This window comes from Anas platyrhynchos, chromosome 6, assembly GCF_047663525.1.
Source record: "Anas platyrhynchos isolate ZD024472 breed Pekin duck chromosome 6, IASCAAS_PekinDuck_T2T, whole genome shotgun sequence".
NCBI lineage: Eukaryota > Metazoa > Chordata > Aves > Anseriformes > Anatidae > Anas > Anas platyrhynchos.
Genome location: NC_092592.1, coordinates 6,633,690 through 6,655,585, shown reverse-complemented (window position 1 = coordinate 6,655,585; position 21,896 = coordinate 6,633,690). Strand labels below are relative to the sequence as shown.

Sequence of the window (21,896 nt, the reverse complement as noted above, 5' to 3'; positions counted from 1 at the left end):
GTGTGCAGGTTCAATGAGGTGGGCAAATGTGGGATAAATGATCTGTGATGTGCTTTCGCTGCCTGTGATTTCCTTTTAACAGCTAAAGGAGAGGATCGGGGAGGTGGGGATGCTTTCCAAAAGAGCCTGGAATCATAGCTTCCCAAGCAGAATTATTAACTTCAGGCATCTGTTGAGGAGAAAATCTGAAGTTACACTTGAGGAAACGCCCTGCTAAGTGGCATGCCAGCTTTAGCAAGGTTCTGCAGGCGTGTGCTGGAGGGCACGCCGAGGTGCAGTGACGCTGCAGCCGGAGGCTTGCTGAAAGGCTGGAGCCCAAGGGTTCAGGTAACAGCCCGAGCACAGAGCAAACATGCCATGCAAAGCAAGTGTGTGTCCCACAGCAACCCTGAAGAGAAGAGGGGCTGTAAGCACAGAGGGTGGCAAGTTGCTGCTGGGTCATAGCTATCCAAAAAATGTATATATAAATGGAGCTTTTGCTCCTCATGTTGGTGTTGGTTGTTTTTTGGTGTAAGTGTGAAACCTCACTGAAGCTGTAGGCATGAGCAGGTGCTGGCAGTGCGTTGTGTGGATGCTTATTCCCCACCTTCAGCGCCCTTTCAAGCCCTGCCCTTGCAAGGGCAAACCCTCTTCCAGAAGCCTTTGCTCAAGACTTGGTTCAGCTTCAGCCTTTTTCTAATGCAAGGATGGGTTTTCTGCCTGCTGCCTTCCTTCCATGTCCTTGGGTGAAATGCAGACTAGCAGATGAATTCCAAATGTTTAACTGAGAAATTACTCTAAAATATTTATTCTGTAATTGGGTTGAACAGCTTTTGCACTCCAATATAATCAACTATTTTATACCCACTCCGGGCTGCAGGTAATAGACTGAACTGCGTGCTTGGTATCTTACCTCTGCTGCATTATTCATAGCCCATTGTCCCTGTTCCCATCTTGCGAGATAAATGACCTCTGTTTTCAATAGTTAAATTTGATTTATTCTTCCTTCAGCCTGTGTAATATTTAAACAGATCCCAGTCAGAGTTGGAAGATAATTTCTCTGAGACCCGAAGTGCAGGATTACATTGAGCTGGTATCCATTGATGCATCGCAATGATAGCATTCATTTGAGGGGAAAGCAAACCAAGAAGAACACATTTGAGGATTACAAGTTTTATCTTCCACAATCCAATCTTTTTTTTTTTTCTGCTGGCAGTGTTAGGAAGCCAGTTCCTTTTCATCTTATCCTGATGATTCATCTACTCTTGGATTCTGTAAAGCTATCCAACACCAGAAGCTCTGTGCTATGCTTTTGGAGAGCAGAAGTACTTGTGCAAGTTCTGTCCTTGCCATTTTTCCTGCCTAGCACAGCCATGGCCACCTCCATCTGAGAAATAACCCTGGGATGAAGTGGCAGGTCATTGCCAGGGAGCAGGACAAAAGCAAGGGCTGTGGCTTGCAGTTGGATAGCATATTTTGACCTGGGTACTTTGAGTCGGACAAGATTGGTTTGCTGTCTGTGCCTAGGAAGGAATAAAGTCTATTGAATGGAGGAAGAACGTTCCTTTTATGTGAGGGAGGCCGATAAATCGCTTGGTGTTTACCTGAACTCTCTCCTTTGGCTTAAGTAGCAAAAATAATTCAGTTGAGAGATGACCTGAATGGCTCCTTACACAGGCTGTTACCCCAGGGAAGGGTACGGGGGGACATCCACGTGTGTGTGTCGGGGACTGCTCTGCAGTGCCTGCTGCATTACTTCTGTCCTGGCAAGTCGTTTTGTGACTAGCCGAACTGATGTACATCATAAAGCAATGATCTCAGGGATAAATTTGCTTAGAAAGTACTTTTTCAAGTATTTTAGCAAACTAAGGCAAGTGTTGAGACGCTTCCTGGTTTCTGTGCCAGAAATATTTTAACTCCATTAAATATCCTTGAATATTTTTGTGTGAGCCAGTGATAACTTTTTCCTGATGTCCGTGAGCCAAGAAGCTAATGAAGATTGCTCAGTTCAGTAAAATATTTTCTTGGCCTCGCTGCTGGAAAGAAACAGATGTGCAGGTCTCCCTGGGTTGCGATGAAGATCAATGGATTGCAGAAAAACAAAACAGCAAGCACACCTGAAGAAAGTAAGTGTTGCAAACACAGTAGTCACAGGTGATGGGAAACTTGGGGATGTAGAAGCAGGTATGGGTTTGCTTCCAGTTTCAGGTTTGTATCTGGCATTTCGTAGCAGATTGTGTTCTCCCTCACTATTCACACTCCACTTACACGACCGAGCCTATTGACACCGATCTGCTTCCTCCCTCGCACTTCAGCACCCTGAGTTAGCTCCCGGAGAACTGCAGCTGAGCCTCTGGTTCTGATGTAACAGCAGGAAAAAATCTTTCCACTCTTACAGCCTCACAGAGGAAAAAAAAATATAATTAAAATGAAGTACCTGAGCCCTTTCTGTGAATTAATATTTCTTAGATGACTGGTGACAGCTGATGAAACAGCTGCAAGTGTTGTGTATAAGTCTGCCTAATATGTGACGTAGCCCAGCCATGTATCACTTGTATTTTAAGTTTGCTCTGCAAATTTATTGTGAATAAATCCAGGTGACCATACTTATTAGTCAAGTTCAAGGCTTGCTAGCTCGCTGCTTTCCCAAGATGATTGTCTGTGTGCTTAAGGGCTCAGTCTGGGAGTTGGTGAGGCAGTTGAAGTGCATGGAAAGATCTCTGCTTTCTTCAGCTTGCTTTGGTTACAGAGAGCTCCTGGAAAAGCCCAGGAATAGTCCTCTGGCGACTGCTCAGAGTTTGTTTTTGCTATGTTAATATTTATAACCCTTTGGGGAGACTCAGTCCCTAATTCTTGCTTCGTGTCCAACAAACAATCGCTTCCAGCTTGCGTAAAGTTCTACAAAATTGTTCAACTGTTGGTGGCATGGCCATCTTTGAGCTCCTCCAATAGTGCCGTCCCCGACAGCTCGTGAATTTGCTCTTTATCTTGTTGCTGATCGCTATTAAAGCTGCTGTCAGATGATGGATGCAGAAATGATGGTGGCAGAGGCTTTTGAAATGCTACCACTCTCCTGCAAAATGTTGTAACTATGCCGGCAGTACAAATCATGCGTGCTGTCAGCAACAGTTTTAAAATAAGCCAGCTGACTTTGAGTGCTTTCCCCTGCTCATGTGGTTTGTTCATGGCTCTGGTGGCAACTCCTGCGATGGCCACGGTGGTTTCTGTGGAGATGCTTGAACCCAGAGCTCTGCGAAGTGCCAGCAACTGGACTTGGCTGACACAGTGAGGCAAAGAGCTGCTGTGATGATCAGCACGGTGCTTGCAGTCTGTATTTAAGGTCAAGTCGGCAAAATGTTCGTTGTGTTATACTTCGTGGGGTTCTGCTGTGTGAGCTTCCCTTGAAGAGATGGCCTCTCTCTGCTTGGGCTGTGTCAGACTCGTCTCGTTCCCAGGTGTGATAGCACACAGGAGAAAGGAGAAGGTGGCAGCCACCCAAGTGGCTCTTCTGAAATGTGCCCTCTGTGAGGAGCAAGCACTGCCACTAGCTTAAAGCTCCATCGTTATCTCAGCCATCACTGCAGCCCTCACTACGAGCTGACAGCTGTCAGCCAGGGCCCTTACAGGCCTGTCTTCGAAGTGGAGGCTTGGACACCTGCTCTTTCTGTGTCGTATTAGGCTGGCTTGCAGCGGTATTTGGTGAGAACCAAGCCTCAGAACTCGGTGCAATGTGATACAGGGGAAGTACAGTGGATTTTGGGGAAGCTGGGAGGAGCGAACAGGATCTGACTGAAGGAAGACGTTCACAGCTCCAAGATAGCATTACATTTGTAGGTGCTTTCCAGTCATGGGCAGGACTGTGAAACACCTGCTGTTGGGGCTGTAAATCCCTCGCTACAAAACCGTGACGTGGTGTAAGTGCCTTTCCTTCCTGCACTGAGGAGGAAGAAAGATTTAATGCTTCAGAGGCAAGGTGCGGGGGAATTGGCTGCTGAGCAGGTAGCTGGCCTTGCTGAGGCAGAAGGCTTGGTGTCACGGTTCTTCTGGGCAAGTTTCTTGGGACAGGTTGTCCTAAAAGGAGCAAAGAGTTGTTCTACACTTGCCTGTTCACGACTTCTGGATGCTCTGGCTCTTGATGTGGGCACGGTGATTTGTTAAATGATTTCTTGCTGTTCACTTAGTTTAGGATCCTTGAAGGAGTTGCAAGGTGGAATGGGGAGAAAAACGCTCCCTCTGCAGACCACGGCCAGCCACGTGTGGTTTTTGAAACGAAATAACCTTCTTGTTAGAAACTGTACGAACTCTGTGTTCATTTAAATTATCCGCTTCCAAATGGATGTGAGGCGCAGGAGGCTTTTTCTAGCAGAAGCAGTGACTGACAGTGCTAACGTACTAAACACGAGGCACAGCATCCAGGTTGGAGCTGAGGTGCTGTAATATCAATGACAAGGTGTGCAGGGCTCCCGTGGTGTGTTAGCAGCCGCAGCTGTGTGCTGCTGTGATCTAAGGGTGGCTTCTTGTCTTTGGAGTTGTCCCTCCCCCTGCTAAATGCTCCGTCAGATGGAGAAGACACCACGCATCAGCTCCTGATTTGCTTAATACTGCAGTTAAGCACCAGTGCAATCAATCTAGTGACAGAGTTAAAATTATCTCCTAATTACATTGCAAATTGAAGAGGTCTGGGGGCAGGGAAGGCGATGGCATTTCCTGCAGTGCTGGGAAGGTGGGGGGCAGGCAGGGCACCCCGCTAAGGTGAGCCTCACGCTTGTGTTAGTTCTCCCTAGCCAGACCAGAAAGAGCATTTAAAGCCTCTAGGAAACGGGGAGGAAATCCCTCTCTCAGGAGTCCCCATCACGTGCTTTCTTGTGAGCTTGCCAGCAGGTTTTCTCACCAGCCCCACCAAAAACCAAAAGGGCGGTGGCTGTGCAGTGGTCTCAGGCATCGTGCACCTGGATTGTTGTCTGAAGAGCAGAGGTTTTGGCAAGCCTTGATAATCCAGGGAGTCATCTTGTCAAACTCATTGAATTTAATGTTTTTAATTTATATCCGCCTAGCCTTTCTACAATAGGTGAGTAAGAAGGAGAGGAAAGTGGTTATTACTGATCAGTCTTATTGCTGCCTAGTGTTTTCCTGTCAAACTCTCTGTATTGTTAAATATACTGTCAATATTAATAACGGTTTCCACCTACAGTGAAAAATAGCACAGGGCTCAGTCACAAACGACTGCAACCAGGCTGCATCCTAGCCTGTAAAACTGTTCCTACATCTCATATTAATTAACATGCTGCCATACTGCCTCTTGAAGTACATGACGGTAGCAGCCCACTGGTGTAAGTTGAAGCTCATGACAACTTTAAGTTGGTGATGGTCTCGATCTGAAAGGTCCGAGCAGCGTTCTCGTGGCCTTCCCTTAGGGGCCTGAATTTCCTAAGGACTGCTTAGCTGCTGCATGCTGAGAACCTGGCCAACAAAAGAACTGATAAGCTTGAACTAATTCTTCTGTTCTTGTCTTTAGGCTTATTGCAACGAATCCTCAGTTCCTAATACAGGAAGGAAGTCTCTCCTCCTTGAGAGTGCTGTAGTGTGCCTGTCTCCTGCTGCTCCACATGTGCCTCTGCAGACTGTAGTCAAACTTTAGCAATTACAACTTGATTTTAATTCTCTCTCATACATTTTTTTTCAATTTAGTATTTATCTCCTTGAATTACAAGAGCGCAATGTAGAGATGACTCTTGCCTTTTTTAATCAGCTAACTTCAAAACATCTCTCAAGGACACTGTGCCCACTCTGGGAAAGAGCAAGGTAACAAAACTTGTTTGCTCTCACCTCCTTATTGAACTGGCACAGGGTTATTCCTAATGCCATGCAGAAATCATGCTCCTCTGTGGGCTGGCCACCTCTTTTTGGGACATCTACATAGAATGCAGTCTGGCTGAATAGATTTGCTGTGATATTCCTGAGAAATACCCCCTGCAAGTGGTTTCATGCCCTGCTCCACCATGCAAGCACTGGAGCAAGGCTGTGCCCTGTACTCCTGTTTCACCTCTCGGCTGCTGTGCTAGCTATTCTTTTCAAGCCATGCCTTGTGAACGTTTCTCCTTCTCCATCATGACTGTTTTCCTTCAAAAATTGAAGACCTTATTATTCAATCTGCACTTGTTGTAAGTGGTACTGCTCCAGGTGTCTGAAATAGCGGTGTCTGCTTTCTCACGGTGTGTTTTTGTATCTAGAGCTCTTGTGGTGTTACTAGTTTCAGCTGGACAGCCACTTACACTGCTTACAGCCAGCTATTTTAGTACTTGTCTTTTAATGCTGTTTCAATGGCTAATGTGTTTCCACTGCTGTGCTGAAAGCTGAAACATTGCCTGCTATCAGGGGACTTGGTCTGGGCAAATACAACTGCCAGTAAAACATGCTGGGTGGGGAGTGTCTGGGCTGGGTGGCTGTGCTCCGGATTTGGCATGCCTTGCTGCCTTCTGTCTTGGATTAGTGATAAGCTTTGTCTTCACTAAAGAAAAAGAAAACAAAAAACCACCAGTGTTGAAAGAGGACCCAATTGCTTTCTGTCTTGTGAAGGTTTTTGGATGTGCAAGCTTTTAGCAGAAGCAGTGGGAAGTAATCATGATCAGCAGCTGTGATGGCTGACTGTGATCAACCTGCAAGTTAGGGTGGGTGAACTGGGCCAGAAGGAGTGATGCAGACAGGCAGGGATGAAGGAAAGCACTTGGAGTGGAATCCAAAACCCGAATCGTTCTGCCTTTGCATCTGGATCTTCTAAGCTTGTTGGTGTGTTATTTTGGAGATGGTTGCAAGCCAAGTCTGGGTGCAAGTACAAGATTGCACAACTGTGATTGCAAGAGCACAGTGCTGCCTTGAGAACAAGGCAGCCTTTACCAGCCGTGGAAGCTCTCTCCATCAATTGTGGGCTTTGTACAGCTGGAGGGTGCTTACAGGAAGGCTCAGGTGGAAGCTGACTTGCCTGAAGATGACAGCATCTTTAAGTGGGAAGTGGCCTCAGTGTACAGGACTTCAGCTTTCCTCAGTAAGGAAGGACCCAAACGTGTGGTCCTGGTGAACATCTTGGTAAGGCGCTTTTGGTGCGTTCAGGCTGCTCCCACACGTGTCAAGTCCCTGCAGAAATGCAGATGACTGAGCATACGTGCAACTTGTCCCTTCGGCAGTGCAGCTGTTCTGTGGGGACTTGTGACACCTGTGTGGCTGGGGAGCATTCAGCTCATGGCCCGGCACCTCCTGCCAGAAGGGGTGTGTAACAGGGTGACCGAGGGACTTTCACCCAGCCCGCTCAGGCTGCGGACTTTGGCCTGCTAAGGCTATCCCTGGAGGGGATAAGAAATGAAGGCTGAAAGAACTCCACCTAATTAGCATTGGATCAGAGGAAAAATCTGGGTTCCCAGCTCTACTTAATTCAGTGAAAAAGCAGTAAGATGCTTGGAAATAGAAGCAGGGAGGGTCCTATTCTGCCCTAGCAGGGCCAGCATCCTTGCTTGGGCTGAATGGGCTGAAAAAGCATGTTCTGGAGTCCTTGCTTGGATGCCTGTCCCGCCCTGTTTTTTTCCAGGGAGGCTTTTTGGCAGTTCCATGTGTATATTTAATTTTCCTAAGAGGGATGATTCAATTTTCATTAACTAGCTGAAGCTGTCAAAGAAAATACAAACTGGAAAGGTGTCTCTGACAGCTTGTGGGATTCTGAGCCAAGTGGTAAATTGCCTTCTTCTAGACCACTGAATACCTATCAGAATGTATTAAACCAGTTTAATTGGTTTGGAAAAGCTTTAAGGAAGTGACCCAGCCAGAGGATCTCCATTGCTTTCTATTCTACTCCCACCTCTCCCCAGGATAATCTATTTCCTCTGGGCTGCTCATATGTAAATGGTCTCCATTTTTCTAGCTCTTTGTTTACAAGGCTTCTCAATCTCTTAATATGAATTAAGCCTCAGTGTTGTAGTGGAAAGAAGTGGGAACTGCAAACTGTTTGTAGCATGTGTTTGTGTGGCTTACAGACTGTTGTTTGGAGAGCAGCTCCAGTTGGCTTTTCAGGACTGACTGCTGAGAACTGATGCGTTTTGTCTCCAGTTTCATTGTGTCTTATTTTTTGGACGAACCTGTAACAGTTTTTGTGGGAAACATTTTTAGTTGGTTAGAGAGAGAAACATGTTAAATGTTCTGAATTTCTTTAAATAAAAAAAAGGCAAATACTTATCTTATAGATAAGTATTTTTTTTATAGATAAGTATTTTTATTATACTTACAGAATTAGTAGAGACCATTTCTTTTAAACCAAAAAACCCTGAACCAAATATTCAGGAACTCCTTTCATAATATTCCCCCGTGATCTTTTTTTATTGTGTATACTGGCAACAGATCGCTTGATGACCATTGAAAATGCATAGGAAAGTTTTGGGTCTGCCTTTTTTTTTTTTTTTTTAATTGTTCTTTATGTAACGATTGAACTTTGATTCTCCGACTTAATTGTTATATGGACTTGAGGTGTGTTTTGGCACAGTGCACACGTCCATAAATTCAGTTCCCATGAGTTTCCCCAGGACAGGAGGGAGGTTCAGGAAGTGGCAGAACGAATGGCAGTGACAAGGCTCTGGGCTCTGCCCTGGCACCTTCCTGAAGATGTTCAGCTTCTCCCTGCTGTGCTTGGCCCGAAGCTGTGGCAGCAGTGAATGAGGTTTCTCTGAGGACAGTGCCGGCCTCAGATGAAATGATGGACTCAAAGTTATTAGCTTTCCCAAAACTTTGTTTAGCTGCTAGTGCCTCTGTTGCTCTTTCAGGCTATTAGGTATAATTAGGTTGTTTGGTTTTGTAGCCCGGTGATTTCATGCAGGAGATGTTGAAATGAATAGCTTTGAGCTGGTGAGGCTGTTAGGAGATGCCATTACCATCATTGCTCTTCTCAAAAATGAGTTACATAAAATCCCCTTGGTCACCGGGTGTTCTCCTCATCTTCCTGGAGATGACGGATGGTGAAGTGGTTGGTGCAGGGACTGGAGTCCCAGCCAGGTGCATTTGCGGCCTGGGTCAGGAGTGTGTGGTTTGGGGTTAAAAGCTCGCCTCTTGCAGGGGAGCTGTCGGGCTGCAACTGTAAGACCTCGGTACTGAGGAGCTTGGGGAAATACAGAAAAGTTTGCTTTTCCGAAACCATGCATAAAATGCAGTAGGGTGTCACGTGGCTGTTCCTTGCGCTGTGTACAGAAGGGGTCAAGCCTGCTCTTGCAGAGAGGGCAGGTGAGAGGAGCTAAAGCAAGTCCAACTGGGAAGCCTTCAGAGCTGAACCTGACATACTATTAAATGTCAGATTTAAAATCAGCCTGTATTCGTACTACATTGGATTAGTATGCCAAAGATGTGCTCCTGCAAAGCACTGCTGTTCACTTGTTTAACTTGTGCTGAGTTGCCTCTTTAGGCACATCCTTCTGGCACGCATTAGGTGACTGTGGTGCAATTTCCTCTTTCAGGGTGGAGGTGGGAGGCTGTCCTTAAAAATAGGTGCATCATTAACTGAGGGGTAATTAAACATTAACATTATAGAGGTATTCATTTCTCATATAAGTTCATGAGCTGTTGGCTGGTGGCACAGTGAAACAATGCTCTTTAGTGCCTTTAAAATATTCTTGCATTTTTGTTGGTTTTCTTTTTTTGTTCTTTTCACAACGATAACATGCAAGGGAATGTACATGATTTAGAAATCTGAGTAGCACAGTAGCAATCCTCATGGCAGGTAGTATATATCCAGGGGAAAGATGTCAGGCATCCACTTTTAATCCAAAATCCAACAGAAGATTTTTCCAGAGCTTCATGAGCATAGGACTAGCTCAAGCATTGATTTTTTTTATTTTTTTTTTTTTTACTGTACTAATCACACCTGGTAGTCAAGTAGCGTGAATGGAGTGTAGAAGGTGAAGAAGCATTTCAAGCTGAATGTCCTAAGCTTTGGTATTTCTTACAGGAGAAACTTGGCCAGTAGTAATTAGCCACAGGTATTTGTAACCATTTCCCAGAGCTGTGACTTTTCTCTTAGAAGCTGAATTCCAGAATATGAGAATCTAAGAAATATATCTGGCGCTTCTGGGTAATACTTTTAAGTTCCATACCTAAGTGGCTCATATGGGATCCAGTCCTAAAGATAACTGGGTCTCCAAGCTTCCCCTGTAAGGCCCCTCATTTGGGAGAGAGAGCTTTTTGTCCTTAGTGTTTGCAGTGACTTGCTATGGCTCTGTGGGTACAAAGGACCTGCCTTGTTCTGCCCTGTGCAAATGCTGATGCTGACTGAAGTCTGCAAGAGTCTGGTGTTTCTCTTCAAGAGCTGAAAGCCAAGTTCCCTCATGTGAGTTTATTTCCTTCGAAAACCAGCACGAGTTGGCCGCTCCCCAGTACGTGCTGAGGCAGAAGGAATTTCCGTGCACTTGTGGAAATTTAATTCCATAACTCAGCTTATTGTTTCATTCTTGGTCTTGTATATGCTAGGGGTACATCACTGGCTGCTGTTTCCTCACCAAGAAGCTCTTGCTGCTTTTTACGCAGAATGGCAGCAAGGTGGGAGAAGAGAGGGATCAGAGCTTCTCTGTCAACTGGTTATAACATAGGGAGTTGGCTAATGCGGTTAGATAAGAGGTAGAGACAATAAAACCACCAACAGCAACAACAAAAATGGTAAGTTGCCATGCAGGAATCAGTCTGATTTCTTGTCTCTGCTCATACAGTAATCAGATGTCAGTGGCTGATGGAGATGATCATGGAGCAAAGAACCTTGAAATGAGTGGAATAAAAACAAAGAAAATTGTTCAAACTCTTTCCTAAACCAAGATTTGAAGCCCCTTTAATATGAGAAAAGTTAATAGAGGAAGGATCAAGTAATAAGTTCGGAAAGATTCAGCTTTGAGTTGTCTTTGTATGCAGGCTGCAAAGCTGACGCAGGCTTTAAATATGTAATGGTATTTTGTTTGCTTTCTGGTGTTGTGTTTTTTTTGTTTTTTTGTTTTTTTTTTTTTCAAGCCTCGAGATGCAAGGGAATTAAATTCTCAGCTTTTTCCCAGTAACCGTGAGGTCTGTACTAAAGAAATGGAATTCAACTGACCTACCCCGGTAAAGCAAAAGTATTTTAATAGTGAAACCGTGCTCTGGCATCACCAACTGCAAGGGAAATGTTCCAGCCCCAATTTTTGATGGCTAGAGGGAGGGAGGGCTGTGCCAGGTTGGGAAGGAGGGACTGTGGTGGTCTGGTGTACTACGGTTGTAATCTGTTTCAAGTAAAGCAGGAGCAGTGCAATTCTCTGCAAGTTGTTGACGTTTGCAGGAAAATTAAGTTTGTAGTCTGAAATACATATTTTTTTGTTGGGGGAAGAAGTGGGTGTGGATGGTGGGAGCATGAGGGAAGCACCTGTTAAAAGCAGCAAGGATTGCTTGACCGATGTGCTTAACGTGTCCGTTAAAGTTTTTCATCACCTCCTCTTCCCACTCCTGCCCTCGGCTCTGTCACAGTGTTAGCAGTGATGTTCCTGTTACAAAACTCCTCGTTGCAGCATCTCCACAGCAGCAGTAATGCTGGGAGAAAGATGCAGTGAAAACAGGGATCAGCTGCTTCATTCCCTTACGTTTCTTTAGCAGGGGATGCGTCTCCTTCCTCCTACCCCCACCTCTTGCTGGACACTGTGGGTTACCTGTTTCTTTTTAGGCAGATGGGCAGAGGAAGCAGGATGAGAAGGGAGTATTTATAGCTCACCTCCTGTTTGCGTTCGTCCTAGCAGATGTGATCAAGCTCTGTGCTAATACTGGAAGAAGAGAAAATTCAGGCAGGAGTGAGAAGGGTGGCAACTGAGGACCATTTGCTAATGTGTAGGTCGTATGAAGTGCTTCAAAATGCCAAGATTAACACTTCCCACATCTTACTGGCATTGCCTTTTTTGTGTCCATCTCCTCAGCCTGATTTAAAAAAAAAAAAAAAAATCACGAAAAACAGTACTGCTGTTCCGAGTGGTTCTCATTTGCTTGACCTTCATCCACAGAAACATTACCCTATGGAGGCAGTGGGTGAGAAGTGTTCTTTTCGAGGCAAAATCTGACTTTGCAAGTGGGATACAAGCAAGGTCGTGCTGACAGAACAAGAAATGAGTTGAAGGCAGTGGGATTTAGTCAGGCAAGCGATCAGATCCTGGGAGACAAGCTGTATGGTGAAAAGGGCAGTAAGATCTTTCACTGCCACTTCTGTTTCTGGTCAAACGTTTGGGGTATTTGCTGCTGGGTAGCAAAAACCTGTGGTTTGAGGATTGCTCTTGCAACAGTAGGGGCTGTATGAGGGTAACAACGTGTGCTTTATTGTATGCCACATGCTGAAACAGTAGCAGTCTGTTCCCTAAAGGAAACATTTCCTGAAATATTTACTATGTGGATGTATCCAGAGACCGTAGCAAAAAGTTGGAGGAAGCCCAACAGGATTCCTCTTATTTGTTGAGCAAATCCATGGTGAAGGTGAAAATCTCGATCTTTCTCTGAAACTGATCCCAAAGGGAAAAATCCTGGAAGCAGGCCACAGAGCCCAGATGTCATGGAAGAATGGAGGTGGAAAAGGAGGGGGGTGAAAGAGGTGGGAAGAGCTCTCTGGGGCCAGACTGACCTATTTTTATCATCTCTGGAAGTCTCTGGAGGGTGCTGAGGGAAGGCACCCAGCAGGAGCAGGGCTGGATGAGGCACAGTGCAGCGCCATGGGCATGAGGAACTGCCAGAGAGAGGTTCATCCTTGTCTAAATAGCATTCTCCTGCCTCTTTTTGAGCCTGAGATGCAATTCAAGGGATGTCACGTTGATATCTTTCACTATTATTGCTAGCTCACTTGCTTTAGTTGTGGGATTGGAACAAAAGAGAAGGTGAAGGGAGAGGAGAAACCATAGTAAAAATGGCGTAGAGCCAATGAGAGGGATGAGTATTTGTGGTGTCAACAGGGAGTGCTGAGGGCAAAATGGAGCAGAGTGCCTGCAGTGGTCTCGTCTGTGCCCAGAGCCCTGCGTACATGAGGGGTTGGTTCCCTCGCAAGCTTTGCCTCAGTAGCTGCTGTGTTGGGCGCCTGTGCCTGGGTGCTGGCAGCAGGGCTGAGGGGGCTCTGAGGAGAGGTCGGGGCTGGTTCCAGAACCTTCTGGAAGGTTCCAGCAGGGGTCTCTGGGGGGAGACTGGGTCTGTCCCAGCTGGTTCTAGAATGTTCCGTGAGGGTCCTGCAGGGGCTCTGTGAGGAGAAGTGGAGCTGCCCTGGTTGGTTCCAGAACATTCCAGAAGGTTCCAGCAGCCCCACCACAGGGCACAGCAGAGCCCCTCCGCACCCCTGAGGAAACGAGGAAAAAGTGCCAAGATGTTGGAAAAGAGGAATGAGGTGGGAAAAGCGTGAGGAACAGCGTTGCAAGCCCTTGGTAAGCTCCACATCATGGAGGATGGGCGAGGGAGTTCTGGTCAGAACGCCATTTTGCTCCATTTCCTCCGCTTTGCAAACACCCACTGTGAGGGGAGCAAGGCGGGAGGGCAGGACCTGACGACTAACGATGAAAGCGCTGTTGGAGAGCGATAAAAATGTCACAGGCTGAGTACAGGAGCAGAACTAGTTGGAGCCATGAAGTAAGATTGATAAAAGGAGCTCTTTGGCGCTTTTGAGGCGGGTGGCTTGGGTTACTGTGACTGCTCGGGGAAGCTTGCGGCAATTCTTCTCACTGAGATACGGGCCAGGAGGTTTTACCGTAACTGCTATTAGAGCTTGAAAAGATGTGTTTTTTTCATGCTGTGAAAGTGGGGCTAGAGGAAAATAGCTGTTGCCCCTTGGAAAAGGTGAGCTGCTTCACGGCTGGCTCAGGGCAGCCTCGGTTCAAGCAGGCCCTTCAGAGATGAATATTGCGGCTGGCAGCTGCAAATGTATCTTGTAAAATATCTTAGGGTGACTTTTTTTTTTTTTTTTACACAGAATATACTTGGTATTTCACAAAAGCTCTGCAATGTGATGGTTAATTGCACTCCAGGTAACAGCCTAGCAGCATTTCTTACTTGTGTTTTAGATGGAGATTCACCTTTCAAATGCTTTCTAGATGGAGATTCACCTTTCAAATGCTTTCTTTTATTTCCTGGACAACTCTTTTTAATCAGACTTTGGAGACTTGGTAGTCTGTCATTTGGTAATTACACAAAATGTAGAACATGAGCTCTGTCAGATTGCTCCCTCTTTTCCTGTCAGAGAGCACTTGCTGGTAGCTACAAGGCTCTTCTTCTGTTACAGCTTTGATTAACTTTGTCACCAGCATAGATTTGAGATAGCTATGCCAGGCCCTCCAGAGATGCTGGTATCTGACGTTTGGATTGTCTGATATAGACCTTGACAAGGCTGGAGGAAGTGCTATTTTAGACAGAGGACTGGGATTATTTTTTTCGCTCTTGCTCCCTTAATGCGCCGTTAATCATTCTGTTGTGCAACCCTGAGTCTTAAGGTGCATCTTAGCACCAGTGAGACGGGAAACAAAGGATTTAGTGGGTGTGAGAAGTGAATTCCTGCTTGTGTTGTCTTCAGGCTCACCAAGTCATGTTGGTGCTTAAAGCTCCTCATGTCAGTGTTTGGGATTTAGTGCTTTTCATACTCCGCATATCGCTCTGGAATTCACAGCCGAAACCCTGGTGTAGTTATTCTGCATTTCTTTGAAGCGGTGAGCTGTTGACTGCAGACAAATTGTCATGAGATCTGGTCAGTGAAGCTTGAAACGTGTTCCTCTCCTCCACCCTGCACTGCTTCAGTCCCGAACTTCAGCCTCCTGTCACAATTCTGCATAAAGCTGTTGAATTGTAGATGTGTAGGATAAAGGGTTGAGGCACTTCTCTCCATCTTAATTCTAAAACAATGGCCACCCTTCAAGAATAAAACTGACTGATGGTTCCTCAAGCTCTCACTAACCTTGGATGGCAGGAGATGACGTTTGAGTCTGTGCTGACTTGGAGTTCATTTGTTCCTCTTTTTCCCTCTACCCAGTAGAGACTGCTTTCCTAGATAAGAGGTTTCTGACAGCAGCATTGCAAGGCACAGTTCAGACCTGCGGCAGTGACAGATATGAGAGGTTTAACCAATGTCTCTTTCTAGAAAATGCAGCCGTGGTGTACTGCTGTGTGGTGAGCGAAACGTGGAGTTGGGGCACACCTTCATTTGGGTGAAAAAATTGCCAAAGAGGCTGCATCTGAGGACACCTCAGCTTTTTGATTAGTCATCTAACATGCTCTGCTTTTCAACCTGTTTTGCCTGTGTGCATAAAGGCAAGGAGATTTTTGGAGCTAGCTTGTACCTGTCAAATGTTCATGGCCTTAAGGTAAAGTCATTACAGATGCTAGCTGATAAAATCTTTCAGTTATATAGCTGTTTAGTGGTGAGATAAACCTGGGTTTAGTGGGTTGTAGGATTTTTCTGAAAACAGCTACTAAAACTTTTGGGCTGCTGTGCAAATCTGGTAGGAAGGCAGGCTCCTGGTGTGCAGTATTTCAAAAATAGATGATTAATGCCATATAAAAGGGAAGAGTAAAGCTGTGAGAAGCACAGCTCTGCCATGGGATCGGGTGAAATAAATACAAAACCAGTGCGTTGTGAAAGTGCTCTCACAGATGGTTCTGTCTCACTGGATAAATTTTGCACGCTTAGTATCTCACCAGGTAGAACAGTGTTTTCAGAAGGATTACAATTGAAGTTGGTAGTTTGAAATAGGAACTGGTCAGGTGTTTGGCGATTTTTTTGCCTTCTTATGGAGGTTTTCCATCATCTAGTAAAACTCTGAATAGAAGCTGATACTGGCTTGTATGTGGCGTGCAGCTTCTGACTTTACCATGATGTAGTAATGATGCCAAGATGATTTGTCCAAAATGTGTGGCTGTACCTGTGTGGTTTGCTTTTCTTTTTTCATTCAAAAAAATAATTTCTTCAGGTGGGGTGGTTTCCTGGTTGCTCAGCAGTAGCACAGGGGTGCTTATCGGTCCAGAAGACTTGCTGTTTTCAAATGTCAAAAGGCAAATTTGCCTTCCCAACATACAGTGTTGTTTTGTTTTGTTTTAAACTTTATCCTTTCCAAACTGTGCTGCTGCTGACTTCTGTTGTAGCTGTTGAACACCGAGTTCCTCTTTGCTGTTAGTTCCCTGACTCCACGGTCAGAAGCTGAAAATGCAGTTGCAGCAACAAGCAAAATTGAAAATGACTTCAATGATTTTCATTGTTAAGACATGGAAAAATGGAGTGTCAATACAACAGGAGCTAGAGTGAATTCCCAGAGCTGTCAATGCCCTGACTGTCTGGGCATAGGTCCTGCTTTCGAGACTAATGCAGCTGAAGCTGTCCTCGATTTGCGTAGCAGGCTCCAGAAGAAAAGTAGCAGAGAAAGCTTCTTTAAGTAGGTTATTGAAAGCAACCTTGCAAAATATGGAAATCTGGACAGTTTGGCAGAGAAATAACCAACTGCCTGGGCTTTGTTTCCAAACTTCCATTAGAAATTTACTTAAAGCAAGCCCTACCTGTGGGATACCTTTATAGAAATGCAGGCTTGGCAGCTGTATTTTAAAAACAGCAAACAAAAATCCCCAGGAATGCTTGTGTTGGACCAGAGCGGTTGAAAAACCCGGGTGGCAGTCACTTGAATATATACCCATGAGGCAGAGGGGAGCTGGTGTTGTGCCTTACTGTTCTGGTAAAAATGGAGCTCCTCTTTGTCAGAATTGTAGTTTTACTGGGGGAGAGTGGTGTGTTAGTGTATAACATATAAAATATCTTAGAAGACAGGCTACAATCAGGCTGATTGTAGGCTTTCATGAACAAATTAGTCCCTTGCCAAGGTTGAAGAACATATGAACCATTCATGCGTTTCCCTCTCTTATTAGGCTTATTCTTTTTATAGCTCCGTATCACAGTTTTTGTTTCTGTCTTGGACAATTTGTTCTATCTATGAACAGGCATGTTTACTACTTGTATCTTAGTTTGGCTTCCATCTCTGTAAGGGAGGAAAAATAATATAATTCAGCAGAGAAAACAACCTTAAGAGAATGAACCTTGTAATCCAGAACTCCCTAAACCTTCCCAATGGTACACTGGATCTTAACCCTTGAGAACTGATGTTTTTGTGGGATTTCTCCTTTCCATGTCTGCATGGTAGTCTGAATTGAATTTCTAAAAACTAGCTTACTGTGGCTTTATTTTTTTTTTTCCGTTAAGGGGAACAAAACCCCAGCTGTTGCCTTGCACATTCTCACTTGAAACTAAATATGCTGAGAGATGTGTAGGGTGAGCTTGGCCGAGGGGCAGAGCCCTGCTGGGTGGCAGATGGCAGGAAGGGGCTGTTCTCGCCAGGTCTCCGGTTTTTCGGAGGAAATGCCCGGGCATCAGGGCAGGGGATGGCGGGAGAGGGGACAGGAGGTGGCAGTGGGGTGCGATTCTGCCGGATAGCGTGACTGAACGTTTGTCCTTTTGCTGTGCTTGTATTTTCTAGGTGCATCAGAGGCTTTCTCCTTGGCAGAGTGTAAGAGTGGTCTATTGCAGTACGGTAGTGCCCTCTGATGGTGAGTGACATAGAGAAACTTTTGGCTTGTTTTCAGCTTGAGTCATGTTCCTTGACCCCTTTTCTGGTTGAGGCTTTGCTGGCTGGAAGGTAATTCAGTTTCGAACTGAGGAAGTGACAACAAAGTCAGTCAAGAAGAATCAAGGAAACAGTCAACTTTTCTAATAACTGTTCTTACAAAAGTGGACAGGCTTTCTGAAGAAGGATGTCACTGCATGCAACTGTCCAAGGTTTTTGCCAGGCTTCCTCCTGATGTAGCTGTGAGCTCTGTGTGATGCCTACCTTTCAGGGTACTGCATGTCTTGTTAACTTTTTAATGTGATGAAAGCACAGTTCCTACCAGCCACGCAAACGGTTGAAAGCATTGCATTTGCTGCTGTAAATGAGTTGTGAAACCAAGGCAGTTTTGTTCCTTTATTTAAATTCTGGGACAGCTGAAGCATTAAGCTTTTTTGTGATAAGGCTGTCATAACATAAAGCAAAAGAACGCGCTGCTGAGGTAGGTGGAACTTTAAAAATCTCGGTACGCAAAGAGGGAAACAAACAGCTCTGAGATGCCTGCCTGCTTAACATCTGTATGCTGAGCACAGAGGCTGACATGCTTATGCTGACTGACACCAGCAGTTGGAGGATCCTCTTCTCATTAAGGCTTGTTAATAAAGCCTGAAAGCTAACAAAGCGAAGGGCTCAGCCACAACTGCTCTCCCTGCCAGGAGAGCGACCGTGTGCGAACACAAAGGGAACAGGACTGCTATGGAGACCTCAAAATAAAAACTGGAAGGTTTAAATAGGTAGAAGTGTAGAGAACAAACATAAGGTTGAGAAGATAATTTAAGCGTGTAGCTACTTGCCTGATGTGATTTACCCTTTCTTATGTTATGCTTGAGTATTTCTCTTATTTTTTCCAGTAACATTGCATTTACCAGCAGGAGATGTTCAATGCTGATTTCTCTGACCACCCCTTTTTTATTGTAGCTTTTTTCTTAATGTGTTGCTCAAGTTGTTCTCGACATCTTTTCAAAAAAAAAAAAAAAAAGTAGTGAAGACCTCTGCACATACAGCTTTCAAAACTTGGAAATGGAATTTCCAAGTTGAAGAAATGGAATTCATGCCTCAAAGAGAGCTCATGCTTAATACAGCACATGAAGCTTTTAAAATCCTACATTGTCTTACTTAGCAGCATTCCTGGCCAGCTTGTAGGAGTCTGCAAGTGCTGGTATGCAACTACCTATTTTGTTTGTCCCATGCACCCAAATACTGGCTTAAAACTTGATCAGAGATGACTAGCTGAAATCTTACCTATATAATTAGTGAAATGCCAAGATGCTTTGTCCAAATAGTTGGAGTTTTCTTCTTGCAGGCCATCCACAGGGCTGTCAGAGCAGAAGAGAAGGCAGACAGCTTTGTTGCTTGTTAATAACTTTTACTGCGGCTGTCTATTACAGTTTGCTAGGTCTGTGTTATTGACAAGCCCTTTGTTTTGTTGGGTTTTTGGTTTGCCTCGGAGCTCTTCCCCCTTCAATGCAGTAAAAATCTGACCAGACATAACTTGTGTGGGAGGCAATGTGAGGATCAAACTGAAATTATAGACTTTCTCTAGCATAATTCACTGGCGGGAATGACTTCTACAAGCTTTTTGCAAGGAAAACATAAAACAGCTGTGATTCCAGACTTACGGAGCCTGTCCTCTGAAGAAACAGTTGGGTCTCTGATGCTTCACCTCAGCTGGATCTGTGCACACTTCTGGTGCTGGTGACACACAGTGACCCACCGCGTTTGTTGCTGCAGTCTGTGCAGGGTAAAACACCACCAGGCTGGAGCTGTGTGCGCTTCCCTTGCAGCAGGCAGTCCTGGAGCTGGGTTCTTCTCTCAGGAGAAACAGAAAGGAATTGGTGCAAGCACTCTTACCTGTTCCCTTCTACAACGAACTTGCTCCATATATGGTCAAGTAGTGTTTTAAATAATGTTTTTCATGGCAGTTGAGCTCTCTGCAGCAGTCCTGTGGTTATATAAGCAACAATGTTGTACGTGCTGCTCACAGAATCAGTGAATTCAGTACTTTGTTGGCTGTTTTAAGCTTCTAAACATGTTGATCATTCCTTTTGAGCCTGCTCTCTTATGTGGAAAAATCACAAGTGTAGTTAATGCTCTCATATTTCTTACCAGCCCCTTGCTCAAGTGCTGGAGTGCATGACTGCAAAATCTGATAGCTTGTGTCACAACAGCTGCTGATGTGGAGCCTGAAATTCTGTCTAACTGTCCAAATAAACTGGCAGCTTGCTCTATTTTTTCCAGTAAATATCTGACTGAGTTTTAAGCATTGAAACAATAAAGCTACTGAAATTCTGTCAGGTGTGACTGAATCTTGAGAATAGGCACTTAGCAGTTTCCATGTACTGGAGCCTACTGAGATTCTTTAGTTATTTTAGATGTCCATATCTGGTCACTTCTGCCTACTCTTTAAGGATGACATGAGGACATCTCTGTCAGCGCTGGATAGCAGTCCCCAGGAAGAGGAAAGAAAGCTTTATATGCTTTATTCAGTTTATGAAGGCATGTGACAATAAACTCAAAAAGCCTGAGAGGGCTGCCCTTGCCTTGTAAAAGTGTGCAGCACTTGTGCAGCCTTTTTCAACATCCAGGAGCCTCCCTTCCCAGAACAGCACATTGCCCCAGGACACATCCTGGTGTGTGAATGATGCTGCTATGTAAGAGTTCATCATCTGGCAGCAACTGACCTGAACGGGGAGGTACAAAGGCAGTGGATGCACAACTTTCTGAACAGCGGGTTGCTGGGAATAGCTGCTTTTGGCAGATAAAATGTGGTTATTTGCTTCTACTTTGTGACTTTGTTAGCTGCTTGAGTCAACTTGGAATGTCAGCACAGGAGCTGGATGAGTTTGGATGGTGTGGTTTGTGTAGCTGGCCGTAGCTACAACAGGTGCAAGGACTAAGCCAGGTGCAGCGTGGGTGGGTGCGACTGCATAATCCTTGAGACGTGGCAAATGCTCTCTGCAACAAAAAAACAGTACGTCTTTACATAAGAAAAATACCCAACAATCCCAAGTGAATCATTCTTAGGTGTGCTGCTATATCTTAGCAACTACTGCATTTGGGGAGGTTTGGACTGTTCGTGACTCAGTGGAGGGTTTAGGGAGATTGAACTTGGAACTTTTGTATGTCTGGCTGTCCTGAAGCACGCAGAGTGGGCTGTCTTGCTGGCAGTAAAATAATAACTAGCTTACAGTTTGTTCAGGTCACCACAATTTTAGAAAGGTGCAGTGAAATCCTTAAGAATGCTTTTGAAAAAGCTCCAGACAGCACTAAAAAAAAAAAAAGAAAATGTTGTTTTAGCTACACCTAAGAAGTAACATCTGTCTTCGGAAGTAGGAAGTGTATTGATCCCATGAATTTTAGATGAAATGACCTTGAAGTTTAAACTCAAACTCAGAGTGCTGTTCCTACCACCTAATACTCTTGACTGCTCTCTTAAATATTTGTTGCCTCAGGACAAAGCGCAGGAAACCAGTCCTAAACAAAAATAAAATGGCTTGAAGTAGGTCTTTACTTGATGTTTCCTAATATACACAATCTGCCTTTGTCTTCTGGGCCGTAAATCCTGCTAAATCGTGTAGTCCCGGTCTTCCCTAATCCAAAATTTTCTGGTTCTCAAAATCTAGTCATTGTGCTTAGAGGAACTATCTTCTGTTTTTATTTTTCCCCATGGCACTGAGAGCTTAGTAGACCCTGCCAAATTAATGGGAGTGAAAGCTTCTGATGTCTCTCGGGTTTTTGTCAATGAAGGACACATCTTGTGATAGAAGTTGAACCAAAAATTTCAAGTTTGTTTCATGTTGATCTCCTAGCCCTATTTGCTTTGCCTCTGTAGAACAGACACAATTATTATGAGATCTGTTCATTTTTAAGGGTAATTATTGTTTTCATCTTTCTTTTTCTTTTTAGAAGTGACGGTAGTTTACCAAAATGGGTTACCTGTGATCTCTGTGAATCTTCCATCTCGGCGTGAACGTTGCCAGTTCACGCTTAAACCTATCTCAGACTCTGTCGGTGTGTTCTTACAACAGCTGCAAGCAGAGGACCGAGGAATCGATCGGGTTGCAATCTACTCAGCAGGTACTGTTTACAAACTAATTGATTTACTTGACAGATACTTTTATCTAGCCTTTTCCTTTTTAAGTAAAAGCTTGATAAGGTGTGAGTTCTCAGACATTCCCCAGAAAGTAGAAATGTCACTTCTAGAGTAGGAGTATTTGTCTTTGGTCAGGTTTGCCAAGGAAATTGGATTGTGGAGCTAAAGAGGAGGAAAATGTTCTTAATGCTTAGCTT

The 21,896-nt window shown here is 44.8% G+C and overlaps 1 protein-coding gene across 6 annotated transcripts in view; it reads left to right on the top strand.

Moving 5' to 3' along the window:
- MCU (mitochondrial calcium uniporter) overlaps nucleotides 1-21,896 on the top strand; it is a 70,389-nt gene that overhangs the window by 39,999 nt on the left and 8,494 nt on the right. For 2 of the 6 annotated variants that reach the window (XM_027460789.3, XM_027460790.3), the window contains exons 2-3: nucleotides 17,481-17,550; nucleotides 21,513-21,683. In XM_027460789.3, coding sequence (XP_027316590.1) covers nucleotides 17,481-17,550; nucleotides 21,513-21,683 — 241 coding nt within the window. Of the gene's footprint in view, nucleotides 1-13,346; nucleotides 13,404-13,545; nucleotides 13,606-15,218; nucleotides 15,327-17,299; nucleotides 17,342-17,480; nucleotides 17,551-21,512; nucleotides 21,684-21,896 lie in introns of those variants that run through there. The other 4 variants (XM_072040318.1, XM_072040317.1, XM_072040315.1 and 1 more) reach the window with 4 other exon arrangements.